Below are 20,179 nucleotides of genomic sequence, written 5' to 3'. Positions count from 1 at the left end.
GAATCTAAATGATGTGTTCTTTATTTATATTTTTAACCTATTTGCCCTAATGTAATACCAGTATAATCTCCCACTGCAATGCTGCCGACATCAACTAAACTCAGAAGTCACGCACCATAATTAACATCTCATCTTGTTTCAGTCAGAGCTCCTTGAGAACTTCTGAGTCATCTTTCCATACTTCCTATGGCTTGTTCATTGCCTTGATGTTCATTTTATCAGCTTATTTTAAAACATCTTCTGGCAATTTAAGTCTGAGGTAGTTCCTCAGCCTTATCTGTTTAAAGAAAGTCCTTACAATAGTATCAGGGAAGTTGCACTATTCTCAACTCTTCCTTTTCCACCGTGACTGCCTAGGATCCCTACTTTGCTCCCTGTTGATGAAGCATTCGAGAAAGACTGAAAAAAACCCAAACAAACAAAAAACAAACCAGTCTTCAGCAAGTATGACCCAACTCTTTTGGAAACTAAGTAAACTTATTAAGGCTTACATGCATTTTTACACATTTTTTAACTTGTTTCCTCATCTGAACAGGAGTTCTCCTTTCAAAGGTCATCATTCCATTCCTTCATCTTCTCAGCAACTCCACCTGCTGTGGATTACTTTAGAATTTCTGTTGATAAATAGCACAAATTTTCTGGAAGGAATTTTCCTTAGGATATCTTTATGCCATCTGAAAGCTCCTCCTCTTTACAGCTAATCCTTTCAATTTCTTGTTAAGAAGCTTGCTCATTTTTACATAGGTTCTACTAGAAATGTGGCCTGCACCAAGAGGAGCTAAATGTCTAAGACAGACTGTAGACCCTTCTCGAGAAGGCCAGAGCCATGTCCATTAAGCCACTGAAAAGACTCTGGAAGTGCTTCTAATTCAAAGATGCAGAAATATTTCTTATAACATTATTTTCAAGTCATGAGAGTTAATGTTTTCCAACCCAGTGATACCAAAAATGGTTTAAACTTAGCAGACTCATGAGCAGCAAGTACAGACTGAAAAATAAATACAAGCATTTGAAGATTATGATGAACAGCATCTGGAATGCCTGTAAAAAATGGGAACCTTCCTAAGCTTCTGAAAACTTGGAAGCAGATTTTTTTCTAAGAGATATAAACAAACACATTTGTTAAATGTCTTTACTTAGTCATGGAAATACTTCCATTCTAAAAAAATCCCTATTTTTCATAAATAATACAGCATTTGAGTATTTTAGACACCAAGTTTCATCATAATCAAAAAACATACCTACCTCTCCTGGCTCTCGCCACCCTCTCCACAAAAATCTCTACATTGTAGCATTTTCACTGCTACACCCGATGTTTTCCCGTGAACAGAAAGGCACTGAGAAAACTAATTGCCTGAAGGCTTTGGAATTCACATGCCATGTTTTCTGATAAAAAACACCATCATCTCTTAAAAACATCACAATCTTCCCAAAAAGGAAAAGGAAAGGAAGAGCAACTTCAGAGCCACATGGTACATTCTAAAGCATCTGGAAACTCAACAGCCTGAAGAGTTTCCAAGTAATTTCATGTGCACACAATACATAACAGGTCTTAGCAAACCCATCCCTCAGGAATGTTAGTCCTTTTGAAGACTATTTAACTATATCCTTTTATGGAAAAATGCTTCTTTTAGCTTCTTCTAAAGCTGCTTACAGATAAGAGTTAGAAAGTCAAAAATTAAAATGAGTTATTACTCCTTAATAAATCTTTCCTTCCATTCCTGATTTTAAATTCCCTTTGTTTTTCTTCTGAAAAGACCCTATCTAGTCAGTCTCCATCTGCATGGAAACAACTCCATGAACGATTCTGATAATCCATTTTTTCCCTTGTCTGTGTCTTCCACCAAGATACAAATGCAGTTTTTCAAATGTGATGAGCAAAGACGCATGTAGTAAAGATATGACATATCACAGATTTATACAGCAAATGACTCTTCTGGTTTTTCCTTTCTTTCTTTCCTTGTGACTCCTGACAAGTTTTATTTATTACTCCTGTGAGGTTTTCAGAAATTTATTCACAACAGCTCTAACCTCTGTTAGAAACCACAATAGATTAAAAAATAAGTATACCCTGCAGCATTTAGTAATTTTGTGTCTCCATCTCTTCATTTGATTTTAAAATTGGTTTAGTGACTGCACTGACCAATATTTCCCAAAATAAACCTGTATAAGCACTAGTTTATCAATTGTTTCCTTGTTCACAGATTTCTAGGTAGCAATGCATGTTCTTTCCCTATGAGCACACAGCAATGAATTTATTATTGCTAGCACACAAATTTATTATCATTTATTGTCTATTTGCAATGTACTAAATATTTGTTGCTTAAATTCAAAAGATTATGTCTACTTTTCCCATACATCTGCATCTTACAAGGTCTATTTATGTCCTATTTCAAAGAAATCCTTGAAAAAACAGAAAGGCATATCAGTATCTGCTTCCGTACCTAATATACCTCATCCATCTCCAGCTCATCCTTAAAAAAAAAAAAAAAAAAAAGATAAAACAAAACAAAAGAAACCACCATCACTTTCTTTCAACAAAGAAAGCTGTAGAATTACAGTTAAGCTGCTTTTTCCACTTAACACTACACGAAAGCTTCACAAGTCAAACATGATTTGAAAGCAGGTAGGACACCTTCATAGTGCTTAGTCAGACTTTAGTGATCTGTAAGTCACAAGTACAACATTTACACACAGCCTTCCTTGCAATTCAGCAGGAAAAAACCCACATGCAGCACTCAACCACTCAAATCAATTTACTTCAGTCAACACAGGTGAAGCGCAGAATAAACAACAGGCACCTGATCAAACCAAATTTGAAAGATCCCCTGGGCTCCACCAAAAACACTGTAAAAAAGTATCAACTTCACACAGAAAATAAAGTCTTAAATGTAAAGACGAGACTCTAGTTTGGAGTATGCAGAAATTAAAAAAGCAACCCTCCACCAAACCAGACATATGTCACTAACATGGCACTATAATTTTCTTCTATCGCAACAATTCACAAAAGATGGAGCTGGAATCAGTGTCCTGCTTTGCAAAGCACTCTACGGTGCAGACTTACGTAATCTTGCCCTGTAACACAAAGCCTCAAATACTTATAAAAATTTAAAATACCCTGTTAGAAGGTAACAAGGACGAGGCGTTTATACCCAGCAGAAAGAAGTAAAGTTGCAGCCTTGTATACAGTTGCAGACATACAAGTTACAAGATTACACTATGGTTGCCAAGTACAATAAAGTGTGGAATGGATGTCCTTTAGTAAACTTCATCTCTCATCAGCTCCCAAGGACAGCAATTACAAAAGCCTAGGATAAAAGTTCAGACAGAAACAGATTCGTCCACTCTGCTTTACATAGCTTAAGTTCATCTCTGTTTTGCACAGACCAAGCTTGAAATTAATTTCACAATTTGAGCTATGACTCTTTGCTTTAGCTTACTGGAGAACAGATGCACAGACCAGAGCTACCCCTCACCTTTCAAGACTGTCAGAGTAACAGTGAAAGTATCAGTAAAGGGGAGAGGAGGTGATACACAAATTATTCTTATTAAGGAGGACAAAACCTTCCACACTAGTTTTCTACCAAAATAACCACATGTGTGCACATAAGTAGTTACTTGGTATTTAAATTACTGGAATATCACACTCAAAATTCCTGAGAAGCAACTACTGAGTTGCAAATTAATACAGAAAATACTACTGCTCACACCACCACCATCTGCCTCTAAGGCAGCACAGACTGCCCAGCCTCACAAGTAACTGCACTATTGCATCCCACAACAGAAAACGGATATGACTCATCTGAGTTAAATTCTTTAACGCTTGACATGATTGCTGCTAATTCTTGCAAAACGAGATTAAACAGATCTGATAAGCATTTGGCTTTGTCAATGGTAACTCCAGGTGGCCTATGATAGCTATGATTCCATTCTCATTCAATTCTGTTTTACAGCAAGAACAGCCTTGGATTACTGCTGCTTCTTACTCTCTCTATTAATTCAAGATTCTCAAACTTTACTTCCAAAGGCAACCCATCTCTGCATATGATTCCAGTACCGAAAACTACTTTTATACAGCTACAGCACTAATTTAGAATTACTGCAGTACAATTTAATATCCAGCCACTGTGTAAGAGTGTTTTAAATTTCAGATTTGATGTTAACTATCATGGATATTCTTGTCTTCTTAACAGAAATGAGTCATATCTAAATCACCAGTGATCACAATAGCAGCACATCTGATCCAGCCAGCAGCTCATAAACTCAGGAACACTGAGTTCTCTCCTCACCTTTAGCTACGGTCTACTGGTGAGTCATTTACTCTCTATCCTTTTGGTTTCATTCTCCTTAAAATGATGAGATGGTTATCTGTTCCCTCCATAAAGTGCTTTAGCATCTTATAGATGAAATCCTTAAGTAAATACATTACCCACAAATGGGAATGGCCAGCATCACAGCTAGCAGAAGCAAAAAAAAAGACTTCAAGATAAAGCACTTGGAGCACTGTAAATGTTGAATTCCACTCTGAAGTATTTCTATATGGACATTCACCAAGCTAGGACAGTGCTGAACTCCATGTATAGAAAAAAAAATATTGTACCAGCAGCACTTTTGAAGCAGAACTAGCACTACAAATGAGGTTTTAAGTGACTTGCATTGCATCATATTTTTGAGTAAGAACAAGGACTCCAAAATAGAAACACAAGCAAACATTTTACTGGAGAAAATAGCCTACAAAGGAATCCATTACCTATATTTCTTAAATCACAGTAGACAGCAAAACCTCATGCTAGCCAGCTCACAACTGAACCAAGGAAATGATACTAGAAGAACCTTATGAATTCATCAATTCCAAGTGCCTAAATCAGTGGGGCAAGAGAAAGTTTGATGACTGGCATAGGTTGGTAGAGCCAAAATGGCAGGAACTACCATTTGCACATATAACAGGTGATTTCCCTAATCTTATACTCCTATTTCTTCTGTATTCTACGTACACATAAAAATGTTTTCATTCCAAGTAACTTCTGGAATACAGTTAATATTCTAAGTGTTCTAGTACCAATTAACTAAAATAACTCAGTATACATGATCTCACTGCAATATTTAACATAGGCTTCAACCACCATTCAACCTGCAGTGCTGAAATGGTAAAGGTAACAGCCATTTATGTTAAAAACAGATTTCTTTTTTTTCCTACAGCAATTATTGATGCAAACAGGAAAGCTACATGGATGTAAGTCTGAATAATTGCCATCAAAATAGATATTCAGCTTTACACAAACTAAATAACACACACAACTGGTAGGAAACCTAGCTCAGTTTGCATTTGAAACATATAAACACTTAAATTCCCATGCTTCAGGCTCTTCGCCTTCTATCTATAGAAGAGAAAAATAAATATTTAGGATGAAGAAACACTTGAAACACTGGGGGGAAAAAAGTGTAGCCACCACCTACTCACACACTCATTTTTAACAGAGCAATCACTCTCCCACAGAGATTTATCCAAAAATACTTGGATATAAAGACCAGAAAATTAAAGCACAAACTCAAGGAAACAATTTTGCCAGCATAAACCAAGTCATTTACAATATCATAAGTCAAAAATTAAGCTCCTGAAATTTCATTTGTTTCTTTTGCAGTCAACCTTCTTCATTTACAACACTGAAGGCTTTTGAGTATAACTGCAGGGCAGTTACATTTAAGCAGAAACTAATAACTGAAAAATATTATATCTTTTATCAAAAAAAGGAACTGAGATGTGCTCTCTGAGTTATGCATTAGAGTTTGACTGAAAAATCAAATGATTAAATGGAAAACGAAATTTTTACATCATATTCAGTTGTAACATTTTGTACATTTCATGCAGATACAAAGAAACTGATGATCCATGCTGGAAAAGATGCACAAATGCTGCACTTGCAATCTAGTTCTATATGGTGAATCTGAGAGATTCTTTTTCAACAAACAGCACATATTAGCAGGTTATTTGCTGAATGGCTATTAAGGCCTAAGACTTGCAATAGCTACTCACTGCCCTTAATTCAATCTAAGGGCCTCAAGAAGACTGTCAACTTGGAAGCTAAGATAGCTGCTGGAATTGTGCATTCACAAATGCAGTATCTTTAACTCATCTTCCTGAACAGATACAGCACTGCAACCGCACTTCCTCAGCTCTGAACAAAAGCTTCAAAGCACACTTGTTACACCCAAACTAGGAAACCAGTAAAGCGATGCTGACTGATTAAACATGGTCCCAGGTCCCACTTCTGCCTCAGGACCAAGTGGCTTGGAATGGTTTACATCAGCCTTAAATTCTCCTAGCCTCAGGTCGCTTGCTTCAGACAGGCCACTAGGAATGCTACTGAGGCTCTACTTATTGGCACAGACAAAAAAGCATGCCAGAAGTGATAACAGCTTAACAGCATAGGCCACTGAACTCTGGTATCCATGTGTAGAAGCCTTGAAGATAAGGGGACTAATGTGTATGTCTCCGAACACCAATACCTGGATAACTGTGGAACCAGCCAAGGATTGTTGTGAGAAAGAACAGGATGTGGCTGGAGAAGGGGGCCATATAGAGATAGGGCAGCACTTTTCCAGGACAAACGTCCTTGTTCTGGCTCCTGGAGAGAAGCACAACACAGTACAGTGCAAGAGCAGGAATGAGGTCAAGAAGTGGGCATGGACTATAGAGGGGGATCAAGACCACCACAGACCCCCTAAGCCCTCTGACCCATTTCCAGAAAGGTCTAAAAGAATGGACTGAGCATGATAACTAACTTGCATAGAAAGTGAGAAACTTATCTCCGGAGCAGAGAAAACTTATCTATAAAAAGGTACCCCCACAAAGTCCAAGTGTGTGTGCACCCCAGAACCTTGGTCACACCATCATCTGGATCAACACTGGAGCCAAGACTGCTGATCTCTCTTCCTTTTTCCCTCTCTCTCCCTCTTTAACCCATCTCTCTCTCTCTTCCTTTTCACTCTACCACTTTATCCAAAACCCACTACTGTTGCTTATACTGGGAGACAGCAGACTAACGTACTAATTTCCATGGCAAGTGTATAATCTAACGAAACTTTGTAAGCTTTTGCAGACCCTCTGACTTTTGTCACTCCTTTTGACCATAAGCACGTACGAATCTTGGGTGCTCCCCTTAAGAGTGGGACATCACACCACAAATACTTATTTGCTAGCAAAGATGTAGTCGAAATTTCAATTCAGGTGGCAGAATCTTTGAACTTTCAGATGATGAGAAGTCCTCAAGTTTTTGTTGTAATATAGAGCAAAACTCAGACAATGTTTTCAAACCTTCCTGTAAACTGAAAGTATCTGAAAAACATCAGACTGAGAGAACAAACAGCTGGCACAGCCAACATGAAATACATTCCTTAGCCACCCTGACCGGAAGAGGAAAGGATATGAGGCAACCCGCAAGGAGACAAGATCAAGAATAACATGAAACCACACCTTTAGGCAATCTCAACACAGGTTGCTGCAGTCCTGCTTTTGGTCTGTCCTCTGGAATGCATGCTCAGCTCACAGAACCTACTCAACAGAAGGCTAACCAGAAGGAAGTAAAGGAGTGAGTTAGCAATCAGGCCAGCTCCATGACCTACCTCATCACGTAATTCTCCGAACACTGGTGAAGCACCAGGGAGAAGTGTGTTAGTCTAGCTTCTCATCCACTTAAGCTGCCATGGGACTGCATCTCAAAGGATACAATGTTCTCAACTCTTCCAGCAGTCCTACTTAATGAAAGTAAGTGCACAGAAAAATGGATTTTATGATCTTCCTACCCTACTTAGCACTGCAGCTAGAGTGAGGCAGCAGTATACTCCTAGCAGGAGGACAATTCTCTTTTCTGATATTGATATGCACATTGCAGTAACTGTCATCTTGCTTGTATTTATTTATTGGCATAGAGGATTATTTGAAAATGTGTCATTCAGGCCTTTCAGTGTTAGAAGTCTGAGACAGTTCTACTGCAAAAGTACTTGACATTACTACGGCAGTAGTTCTAAATCATAGAATCATAGAATGGTTCAGGTTGGAAGGGACATCAAAGTTCACCTAATTCCAACCCTGCTGCCTTGGGCAGGGATGCCACTCAATAGATCAGGGTGCTCAGGGCCCATTCAAAGTGGCATTCAACACTTCCAGGGATGGGTCATCCACAACTTTTGGGCAATCTGTTCCAGTGCTTCATCACCTGCTGAGTGAAGAATTTCTTCATAACAGCTACTCTAAACCTGCCCTCTTTCCATCTGAAAACCAGTTTTAACCTTTCAGTTTAAAACCATTCCCCCTTTTCCTGTCACTATCTGTCCATATAAAACTCTCTCTCCCTCCTTTTTATAAAGCTCCTTAAGGTACTTAAAGGCCACAATGAGGTCGCCATGAAGTCTTCTCCATGTTGAACAACCCCTGCTCTCTGTGTCTGTAAATCAGTATATTCAATTCATAATGAATAAGGAATATATAATTTCTTACGAACTGAATTAAATCTTGAAGACGGGCATCTGCCAGTTTGCCACCAGCCACAGCATAAACTGAAATCCACTAAGGTTTGGAATGTCTGCCTACCAGGAAATTTTTCAACTGAAGCTACTGTTAAAGAACTTGAACAGAGAGGATACAGAGACAAGTATCAGGTTGTCAACTCACTGATCATTCAAAGCAGAGACACTTCTGGGATGCTGCACAAAACAGACCAAAATGCAAGCAGTTAAGCAACAAAATGGACTGGAAATTTTCCAGTTCACACCCATTTGGCAGGGCTTGCTGCAAAAACTCTTGCTTTAGTTTAGTCCATTTTCCCAGTGCTTTTATTGCATTTTGGCCTTCTTGCATCAGCTGGAAAAGGGAGATCATGGTTTCCGGTAACAGAATTACCGGCAAGAATCCCCATTTTCTTGTTTCTTTTGTGGAATGCTTTTAGAACACATACATACTTTTAAGACTTTCTCCATTTACCTCAGAATTGTGAAATACACCCAAATGTGTTGAAGTATTTAAACCATGTTAAATCCACTTTGCACTTGAATGGCCTCCACAAGCTTTTGGTGCTATTAAGCCTCAATGAAATAAGTGCATTTGAGTAAATGTTCAATATAAGCTCTTTGAGTGGCTACTAAATCCAGCCTGAGACACTTCTCATCTGTAAACAGAGCATTCTGCAATACACCCCGAGACTGATCCAGCAAAAAATCTGCTAGCACAGCTGGGCTGGGCTGCACCACAGTCTCAGCTCTAGACAGTGCTGCCCATATAGGCTCCAGCCTAAAAGGCTTGTCCAGAACCAAGTATACACCACTAGTTCCCAGCTCTAGCCAAGGCCAAAGGGCTTCCTTCCTCATGCTGAGAGGTTGACAAAGTACTTTCTCTCCAGCTACAGACCTGGGCTCTGCACAGCCATGGGAAGTTCAGACTTCACCACTGGAGGTGGCCTTCTATGGCTGTAGTAAGTCAGTGTACTCCCATGCTGCCCTTGGCCTGTGGCAGCAAGTAGAAGAGGGAAAAAAACACCTCTGTTCACTCTGAAGTAGGGGTAGGAAATAATGCCTCAAGAACAGACCAGGATTGGGCACTGCTGCAAGACCCCAGCGCTTCCTCAAAGAGAATAGCATTGGTCTCATCAGGCTGCTCTCATGGCAAAGGTAGGGCCTCTTCTCCCCTCCTTCCTTTAGAATCACATCACTAAAGAACATGCTGCTTCCCTGCTCTACAGGTACCCTTTCAAAAAAAAAAAATAAAACCTGCTTTGTATAGCAATAATATAGCCATAGAGGATATTTTGGAAGGGCTATTTTTTTTCTGGCTTGCCCTGCAATGTCTGCCATATGTGTCATATGTGGCACCCTCACTATACACGGAGCTGTTGCTCCTGGTCAATAAATCAGGAAAATTCCCAAAATAATAAAACCACTGAAAGACATAAAAGGAAACTAGAACAACCAAGGTTGTGAGTTACAGTCTCAAAACAAACAAACAAAAAAATCCCTCTTTGAGAATCCCTGTTTCTCTTCTAATTAACATGCAGTCATAAATATAGCTGTGAAAATTGGAGTCTTCACAGTCTTGAAAGGTAAATAATAAACAAATATTGAATGAATTAATCACGGAACTTTACCTCCACAAGTTTCATCATAATAAGCAAAAGAAAATAGTTTGTGCACAGCAACTTGCATGATTTGCAAGGTCACTGAAAACCCTTGTAAGAGATTACGTATTGAAGGACTCCAAGTATCAAATGAAGTATATTTATTTTTATATGAAGTAATAGTGAAGTTCAGTTCTGCAGAAAACAAACTGAAACTGATCTCAGGGAAACAGAGAACATAAATACACAGGACTTCATCTTATTTACACAAGTAACAATCACTTCTTTTCTACTGAAAGAGATCAAGATGGTGTCACTGAGCTTTTTGCAATTGCACTTGATCTGGGAATGATGACGACATTCAGAACGGACAAAATTCCGCTCCCAAGGAGATTTGGAAGGATTCTCTGTTCTTCACACCAACTGCCTGGCAAAAACTTCTCATTTCCAACTGTGATCTGGAAGACAAGGGTACATTCAAGAGGCAAATGGCTTCTGCCCTTCTCCACAGATGCCACATGTCACTTCCATTGATGGCAAGAGCTGCAAGGAGTGAGTGAAGAGATGATGCAGCACACAATCAAAAACCTGGATTTCACCATCATGCCACATTATTGAAAGCATAACCAGTAGTCAGCATGCATACATTCAGGTTAAAGTCAATCCATTTTCACTCAAATCAGCTATAAGGTTCCTGGAGGAAGGTCAAGAAACCTTATCTGAGATACTGTATTGAAAGGCAGTAATAAACCAATAAACACAAAATTATGGCATACATCTAGTGTGCTTCCCTTCAGAGACATTCTTCTATAGAGAAAAGGCAGTACTATCATGCTTTAAAAAGTATGTGTAGCTGCAAAAAATCATACTGAAGGTGGAGCAGTGGAAGTAGGAGCATTTAATCTTATGGGTGTGCCTCTACGGTGGAGTTAAATGAAGCACTTTGCTACTGTGTCAAGATAAATTTATCCCAAGCAGGAGGGGCCCAACTTCAGAACCATAAATGAATTCCTACGGACGTACAACTGTACCTTTAATTCTGGTACATCTTTGAGTCTTCCTTGTTCATCCAGGGCTTCCTGTGGTACAGTCAGATGACTTGTACACACTGCGGATTAGACTTCTGCCAGAAGTTTAACCTGCATCTTCACACTTCACAGACTGCAGGTCTAGGTCTATAAGTCCCTAATAAGCCAGAAAGACTGTTCTGAAAGCAGCATTAAAACTGTATCAGACAGGTATTGTGTGAAGGGGAAGAAAACCACATAAATTCTGCAAGAACTGCAGATAACTCTTCTGTGGAGATATCACTGAAAAACTGTCTTCACCACTGAAAGCACCAGCTGCTTACTCACCCAGAGTGCACTCTCTGCAAGAGATACCCACTGACACAATCAGCAAGCAAGTCCCAGAGCAACTCATTTACTTTATTACAGTAAGGGAGAAATCCAGAGCCAAATTTTTACAAGGGTGTCTAGCTCTTAAATCAAAATATACGTTTCTTGTGGGATTTGAAAGAGCACTGATTCCCACTAGCTTCAAATGATTCAGACTGTGGGAAATCTTTAAGCCCCATACCGCATCTAAACTCATCCCAATGTTTATGAATAAAGGCAGACACGATTTAGAAGAGAATTCAACTCCGGCATGCTGTTGTTAATAGTTGATCAGCAGCTCTTCATAACTGAAATATTATACCTGCATCACTCAAGGCATAAATTTGGTCTCACAGGAAAAAAGTAATATAAACCAAAAAAGCAGCCTGTGCTTGTATGTCAAGCTCAGCCGGAGGTTCATGTTCTCTTGGAACACAAACAATTACAAACTTCTTACAGAAATCTACCCATCAGTAATTACCGGAAAATCCCCCATTGTCAAAGCAGATTCTTCTGTCATCTGTCACACACACATGTTCTGCTGCATGAGATGACTTTGCTGACTGCTGCAGATGTTTATCTCATTCTAACAAATGCTGTACTTCTTAGTGTGTCTGTACTGCTGAGTATAAACCCCCAGAGAAGCCATACTGAAGAAGTGGTAGGAGACTACTGTGGACAGTGGATGTTTGGGGACAATCTAAAGCAGGGAGCCCACAAGGAAAGATGTGAATCCCAGCAATAACTTCCATTTTATTAACCACAGACTTGCAAAATCCCTGTCATTATAGAGCCGCTGAGGTTTTTTAATTCCTTTGTGTTTAACTTACAAATAAACTTACAGGTTTTCTATGCATGCAAATACAACAACTCCAATAGAGACTGCTCCAAAGGCACTGGGGAAAAGAGGAACAAGTTTTAAATTATCAGGACCAGAGAATACACTCAAAATTCAGCTGTTCTATACCAAGACAAAAGAAAACAAACTGCCATAAAAATGAAATTTTCACTTGCTTAATTTAGTTTAATTTAAGACATAACAAAGGGTGAAATTACTGAGGACAATGGTGCTAAAGGATGTGTGTAAGACCTTTTCCACTTTTCATTTGAAACCTTTGGGCTTTAACACAACTTGTTTCAGCTGTTGTCTCTTGCTACATTTACAGTTTTTCGTATTGTGCTTCTTTACTTTGGAAAGGTACTAAAAAAAGAAGTCAAATTATTATCATGACTTCAGCAAATTCAAGAGTCATTTCTTTACGACACATCCTGTTCAGAGCTACAGAAATGTAAACTGCAGAAAAATCAAGCTTTCTTCTGCATTACTCAAAAAGCATTCATCTAGCTCCATTCAGCATTTTCTCCAGTGGGGAATATACTTAGATGATGTCTGCTAATACAGATGCCCCACAAGTTTTGCATCTTTACTGTAATTTAAGACAGCCTAATAATTTCATAACCTGCATTCCTCCCACCACTTCAAATATCATGAAGTATTTCTAAACTAGCTCTATCGCCCTGATGCACTTAAAAGAGAAAGTACCATTTCAAAAGCCTAACTTCTAGTAACTTCCAGCAGCTTCTAAACAATCCAACATAAGCCTTCATTTGGACTCTCTAGTTAGCTGTCTCACTGATAGCAGCTCAGTAAATAAACACTGTAAGAGCATACCCTTAAATGTTACTTATGCTACAGACATGGCTGGAAATTCACACCCATGGAAGACTCTGCACAAGCCTCTCAGCCTCTCAGCTGTAGGAGAGACCCCAGGAAGCTCTTTCTGCACAGCAGAGCTACAAACTGCTGTGACAGGCCAGTGACAGAGTCTGAAAGAGAACCAAGGCCTCACAGCCCACATACATGGAGTGGGTGTATCTGCTGCGCTCCTCTACTTCAGACAGAAGCTGATGGAATTATCAGTTTTCCAGTCACCTATTGACAAGTAGCCTAATGAGAGTAGTGCAGTACAATACCAATATTGGAATTTGGTTATAAAAATTTACAGCTGGTCCAGCAATGGAAATATTTGTGAATATGTTGTTTCAAATCCCACAACTTTTTCATAAATTGAGAAGATCTCCACTAGCACTATGAGCACACAAACTTTGTATCAGGACTACAGATTTTTTTCCAGACTCATCATTTTTGTTGTAGATGACATTCAGATGCTTTAGAATTAAATACTCTTCTGGGTTGAAGATGTGCCATGAATTTGGTTTAGGTTTCTAATGCTGATTTCTAAGGAAGTCTGGAATCAATGTACAGAATCAAAAGGAGCTTTATAACCCACTCCACCTAAACATTACAATACGTGCTGTGCATTCCGACACAAAGATTCTGTACTCATAATACTTAGCATCCCTGACATGACTATAGTCATACTCTCAAGACAGACATCAGCTCAACTCTGCACACCATTATTAACCTACTCGGCACCTCTTGCTCCAACTCATCACTTGCATCATATTGCTGCTGAAATACAGAATTTTTCAACATGATTTCCACTGACAGTGGGACTAAACTTCTTTTTATTTTTTTAGTAGTTGTCCTGGACTCTGAAATTGGACAAGAATAATGCATCAGGATAATTTCTCCTGCTACACTAATAAGAACTATAATTTGATTCTCCAGTCATGATGCTATAGAAACAGTAGTGGGGATACAGCAGCGCCTGGGGCATGAGGGGGGTGTCAAAAAGAAGTAAAATAAGATATGAATATAAGTGCTGCATAATCACAGGAAGTATGTGCAGTATTTCAAGTGTTTGACAAAACTCTGTCAGTGAAATTAAAAAATATTAATCAGGAGGCACAGATAAAAAGGTGGTGAAAAACACCTAATTGTTCTGACAGACAATGTGGAATAAAATAAAGCTTGTGATTATTCTCTCTGCTAGTGAATTTTTTGCTCCTACAAAGATTTAATATGGTAGGACATGTGCTGTTTTTTACCACAGTAAATATATACGCCAACTTCTAGACTCAAGAACATCAGTTTTGAATAGAATATAACCTCATTTGGGTTTAAGAGGGAAGTTTGCATTAGTGTGTCACAATCATGAACTTCAGGAAACTTATATAAAGGCATGAATCCCACTTCAAAAAAAATAGCATCTTAGAACTTATCATATTTAGAGGAAGAAACGACAAGAATGCTGTTGAGCCCTGGTACTGTTTTACTGCACTTCTGTGTGCCTGTAAATGTTTCTAAATTGCACAATCCGCAAATGTCCTGTAGAATCTGCAGAAACAACTTAGGTGTAGAGCATCTTTGAAGTAAAGTTCACCTTCACACAAGTGACTGTACTAGTTCTCTGAACTTTTTGTCATTTTTGATACCAAGAGTCTTCCCAAGAACATAGCACACTACGTTTCCAAGCCCAGCAAGCCAACACTGCCAATCTCAAGCCCAAGCCTGCATGAATTCTGAGAGCAATAATGCTGAATTCCAGAAATGAAGATAAGATATTAAACCTATTTTATCATCTCTTATTTGATGAACTGTATTTTAGTTGATCATTGCTGTTCTGGAGAATTATCTCAATAGCCTGACACAACAGTGTTAGTAGAAAATGCTATCTATCCTAAGGGCCATTGACGGATGAAACTTGAGCATAAGAAGCTTATGAAATTGAAATTCCACATTATAAGATAACTTGAAAGTTAGAAGGACAGTTTTATATGAAAAGCACATCAGTCAAGCTGTTTAGCATGAGAACCAACCTAAAACAAGTGACTGCACAGATTAGAAAACCCATATCCGCCTCAGTCCCTGTGTGATCTTTATCTTCCACCAGTCCCTCTGAGACTGTATTTAAAAGTCAGAATGCCTAATACTGTGCATCTAGCAAATTACCATACAAATCCCTGCTTAATTCTAAAAACATGTGTGAAGAAATTACCTTGACTTAGAGCACCTCCCTCCCATGAAGAGCTGACTCAGATTGCTGATTCATGCGACTTTTTTTCCTTTTACCATACTTTTACCTGTTTTGTTTTTCTCAAACACTTTGTTCAGCCAGTCCTTGATGCACTTATGTAACACAAAGTGACTGTGTAAAAATCTGCTCAGAAACAAAATCATTCTAATTTCAATTGCCAAAAAAAGATAGGGAAAAAAAATGAAAAAGAGGAAGAATGCTTACCTAAGCCAAGCAAACGCTAAGTACTTTACACTCATTTATGGCTGTTTCCAAAAGAAACTGAGCAATTAAAGAAAAATAAAGAGGATATGCAGATCTGGTCATTAAAATTTAGAGAGAATTCCATTTAATTGCAAAATCAATGGTTTCAGTGACTTTTAAAATACCATGATTACCTACTGCACTGTAGAATGGTGTCTCAGATACATCTTGGCATACTAAAATATTCCTATTAAAATATTTCTGAAGTATTTCGAAATTAAGTTGAATTTAAGAGATACCTGTAATTCACCCGCACAAGCTTAAAATTACTGGAGAAAGAAAGACAGAAAGAAAGAAAGAAAGACTCTCACTGTACTCTCTTTACAAAGGAAAAGAGTCCTTAAGACAGCTGATCAAATCCAGATACATCAAGTTTTGCAAGAAATTGAACTACATTTTCCTCTCCTTACCTTCCTCTTTAAGTAGAGGAAAATGTGATAAATATTGAAATCTCTATTTTTGTCAGACACTTCTACAGTTTTCAGGGCTCACTTGACACTTGCTTCTCAAGAAATAAATTTTTTTGCTGAAATCAAGTGGAGTTTAAGCCATGCAATCAGAAATGCTAGACTAGGCTCATTCTTAATATTTGGTGCATGCATGGTTCCATTATACATGGCTGGCACCTACTCACTAAATATGCACTGCTAATTATCTCTCAGCATTTAAGGGCCATAGTTGACTGCAGCTGGCAGAAGGAGGATTATTAGTAGGCTAATCTACATTTAGAGCGGATGATGAGTATTTTCATCTAAGATATTTTACTTAATACTCCTTCAGGTTCTCTTTGAAGCAGTGAAAGGCATGAAGCAAACATGCATCAGAAATCACCAAGACTTCAGATTATGTTATACATAGCAAAAATTAAGATATTTAAAAGGGAAGCCTTAACGATGTACAGCTATATTATACTGTAGGTCTATCCCTGTAAATCACAGTTAATTTACATGCATTATGAGAGGTTTTGTTTTGTTTCGTTTTGTTTCATACAAACACAGTTATAAGTTTGATTTTCCCAACCTTCATGAAATCACCTTATTCTTGTAACTTAGCTGGCCTTTACAACGAATCCAGGAAGACTTCATACCCTGAATATGACCAGTTAACTGTCACATAATTTCATTGCTGCATTTTTATTTCATATTTAGTCATGCTGTGCTATTTTCATACACTATTCTTCCTAAATAACATAGTGTGCAGATATTCTTTATGGTATTACTAATATCACATTTGACCACTGAAAGCACACAGCAGAAGAGGACAAGAAGGATAAGAGAGAAGGAGTTTAGGTCACCTACAAATATTCTGTCCCATCACCCTGTTAAAGCAGTTAAAAAAAAAAAAAAAGATCTGTGCAATAGCTACACCCTCCATGGCTGTTTTGGTTTTGTTCCCTACACTGTTCCTCATTTGTGTTTTTCTACTACACAGCTTCTACTCTTTAATGTTGTTCCTAATCTGAGAGAGATTTTTTCACTACTTTTAAGTTTCTGGAGAACAAATAACTCTTAAAAATAGAGAGAGTGTAGAAAGTGCAACAGGGATAAAGAAACAAGTATGAAAATCCACAGATCCCTCTAGACCTAAGACCAGCAGCATAACGCAAGTTTTGGGATTGCAGCTGGTTTATCACTGGTCAGCTCAGGCAGTACAGAGTATATGTGGAGCAGACACAAACTTCTACATCTAAGTGTCTTCAGTCCAGGCACTGGAGGTGATCAGCTCTCCTAGTTCTTTACACGTTTATGGACTTTGCTACTAAAGCAGAATGACAAAGTATTTTTTCTGGTTTGTAACACTTCCACTAAATTCCAGCCAAACAGGATGAAAGAAAAAGTAATGTTTTCACATTTACAGTTTGCTGAAAAGCCATTGAAATAAGCAAATTATATTACATAAGCGTGCAGTTATGTAGCACTATATGCCAGACGCCTACTGCCAGAATTAAAAGGGGCCCACTTCAAGTCAAATCTCCCATTACAAGAAAAGCGTCCGTGAACTATCAAGACCCCGCCTACTGAACAGCTCAGAGTCTAAAAATTAACCAGTGTAAGAGGCACTGAAACATCAGGGATAATTCAGCTTTGTGAGCCTCACTACGCGACAGCTTCCACGACAGAACCAAAAGAGACCCTCAGGTTTCACCTGCCCTGGAATGAAGAGACATCAGAATGCTTGAAATCTCTGAGCTGAATGCAGAGAATGTAAGTCTCTGTTCATTATAGAATGCAAGAGTTTCATTCTATAATGAAACTCTATGGCCTTCCTATTTCCACCTGTGAGGACAGCTCCTCTGACTTCTCTGAATTGTTACTTCTAAGGACAGGGCTCTGCATGGGGCAGAAGGAATAAGCTGTGAGTACACGCTTCACAATCGCCCTCCTCACTGAACTGAAAGCAGCAGTCCATGAGGCAAAGCTTGCAAAGTTTCAAAGAGGTGACAGCATATGCATGCCTGTGCTGAAGAGTCTTTTGTGAGAACTGGTTACAATACTGCCAGGAGGTTTTTGTTTGTTTGTTTTTGTGTTCGGGGGTTTTTTTCCCTTTTTCTTCACCCCTCCCCAGGAGAGGAGGAAATTACAGTATCTGACAAAACTTGCTAAATGCTTATTTTTAGCATGTATTTCATATACACCAAAGCCACATCACACAATAAGCTTAAAATTGCAGGTCAGGTCAATTTCCTGCTTCTGATTTTTTTAAAGCAAAAAGTCATTAATTCAGTACTATAACCTTAGTTGTATGAAGTCTTTGAAAATATAGCAAGTAGGGGTATTTTTTATTCTACATTCATGCCATATATCTGTCAGTAAGATAAATAGGTGGGGGAAATTTTTAGTTATTATTTTTACAAACGAGGCCAAGTACATCATAGCACAGAACGTCAAGCCACCACACCTTCAACTGAGGGTGCTGTACTTTTATCGCCGTGCAGCTGGTAAACTGGGGTGAGAGGATGCAGCCCTGGGTACTCTCGCCAAATAAACTAGATCAGTGTGCGCAGCTCTTTGTTCCAGTGCATCCATCGTATATATTTATGCAACCAGTATCAAAAGCACAAACACATGGAGCGTCCCAGATATTGTGTCAGCACTAAGAAATTGTCCAGCCACACGTCTGGTGTCAAATCTCCTTTTCAAAGCTCCCGTGGCCTGGCAGCTCCTGCCTGTTTCAGCCTGCACTCATCGTACTAGTACCAATTTGCGTCCCTGCACTCTGTTAGGACACCGAGAGAAAATAGCCAGGGCACGTTTAACCCGCTGGTAGCACAGCTGATTCACAGCACGCTTGCTGACATAAGAGTTTCTTCTCCATTAGCGCGGGAGACAAAAGCGGGCTCTGGCGCACTTTTGCCTCCCCACGAACCCGCCGTGGCCACCCGGGGGATGTCACTGCAGCCGGGAGCCGCGGGGGCATCGGCGGCTCAGCCCCCGGAGGGGTCGGCGGCCGGAGCTGCTCTCGCCGCCCCGCGGTGAACCCGGGGCGGTGACGGCGAGCCCGGGTCGAGCGGGTCCCGCGGCGGCGATGATCAGCCCCGGCCGGGCAGCCCCTCTCACCTGCGTTGTAGAAGCGGTCCAACACCGCCGTCTCGCCGAAGTCCAGCTTGCCGAAGTGCAGGGTCTCCAGCGCGGCCCCCACCGCCTCGCACGCCTCCCGCAGGCTCTGCAGGGCGCCGCTCTCCGCCGCCAGCAGCGGCCCCTGGCTGGCCTCGTTGATCACGTAGGTGACCGCGGTCCGCCGGCCGCCACCCTTGGCCCGCGCGGCGCTGCTCGGGCAGGCGGCGGCGGCGGCGTCCTCAGCCCAGAGAGCGGCGGGCGGCGGCGCAGCCAAGTCGGGCGGGAGGCTGCGGGCGCCGGTCTCGGCCCCAGGCGCTCGCCTGCCAAGCACCTCCTCGCAGGGGGTCCCGCCGCCGGGCGGGCCGGGCACAGGCAGGCTGACGATCCCCTCGCTGCTGTCGCTCATCCCGGTGGCGAAGGAGCAGCCCCGGGCTCTGTTGCGCTGGCCGGGGTTAGGCGGATGCCATAGTGCGCCGCCCGCCCCAGAGCGGTCCCGCTGAGCTGCTGGAGGGGAGAGGCGGCCGGGCTGAAGCGAGGAACTCCCACTCGGGCTCTAGCGAAAGCTGACGGAGACAGGGAGGCGAGCACAGCCTCCCTCCGTGCCTGCCGCCGGCACCATGACGCGCCGATCCCTTCTCCCCCGCACCTGCAGGGACTACCCGGCGCGCCGACCCCCGGCAGCCCGGCCTCCTTCTCCTGCCACCCCCGACAACCCGCTCTTCCTTCGGCCGCTTCGCTCCTTGGGCGAAATTCCTCGGCCGCGCGGAGGAACCACTTGTGGGATCGCTCTCCGGAACCCCAGCTCCAGCCGAACGACAGCTGCGGAGCCACTGGCAGCGCGGGCTGGGCCGGCCCCAGCACCGGGCGCCTCCTCCGGCCCCGCCTCCGGGCAGAAAGAACCTTTTCCGCCCCCCTGCTCGGCGTTCCGGCCGTGTCCCGAGTGGGAGCTCTCGAGG

The 20,179-nt window shown here is 40.9% G+C and overlaps 1 protein-coding gene across 1 annotated transcript in view; it reads right to left on the bottom strand.

The window, feature by feature from the left end:
- Positions 1 to 20,033, bottom strand: part of MAP3K5 (mitogen-activated protein kinase kinase kinase 5) — a 100,349-nt gene extending 80,316 nt beyond the window's left edge. Inside the window, exon 1 of the mRNA XM_032102068.1 lies at positions 19,224 to 20,033. Within this exon, the coding sequence (XP_031957959.1) occupies positions 19,224 to 19,629 (406 nt within the window). The 5' untranslated portion in view covers positions 19,630 to 20,033. The remainder of the gene's footprint in view (positions 1 to 19,223) is intronic.
- Between the last annotated feature and the right edge of the window lie 146 nt (positions 20,034 to 20,179).

The sequence above is a fragment of the Corvus moneduloides genome, chromosome 3, assembly GCF_009650955.1.
Source record: "Corvus moneduloides isolate bCorMon1 chromosome 3, bCorMon1.pri, whole genome shotgun sequence".
NCBI lineage: Eukaryota > Metazoa > Chordata > Aves > Passeriformes > Corvidae > Corvus > Corvus moneduloides.
This window is presented reverse-complemented; position numbering and strand designations above follow the sequence as displayed.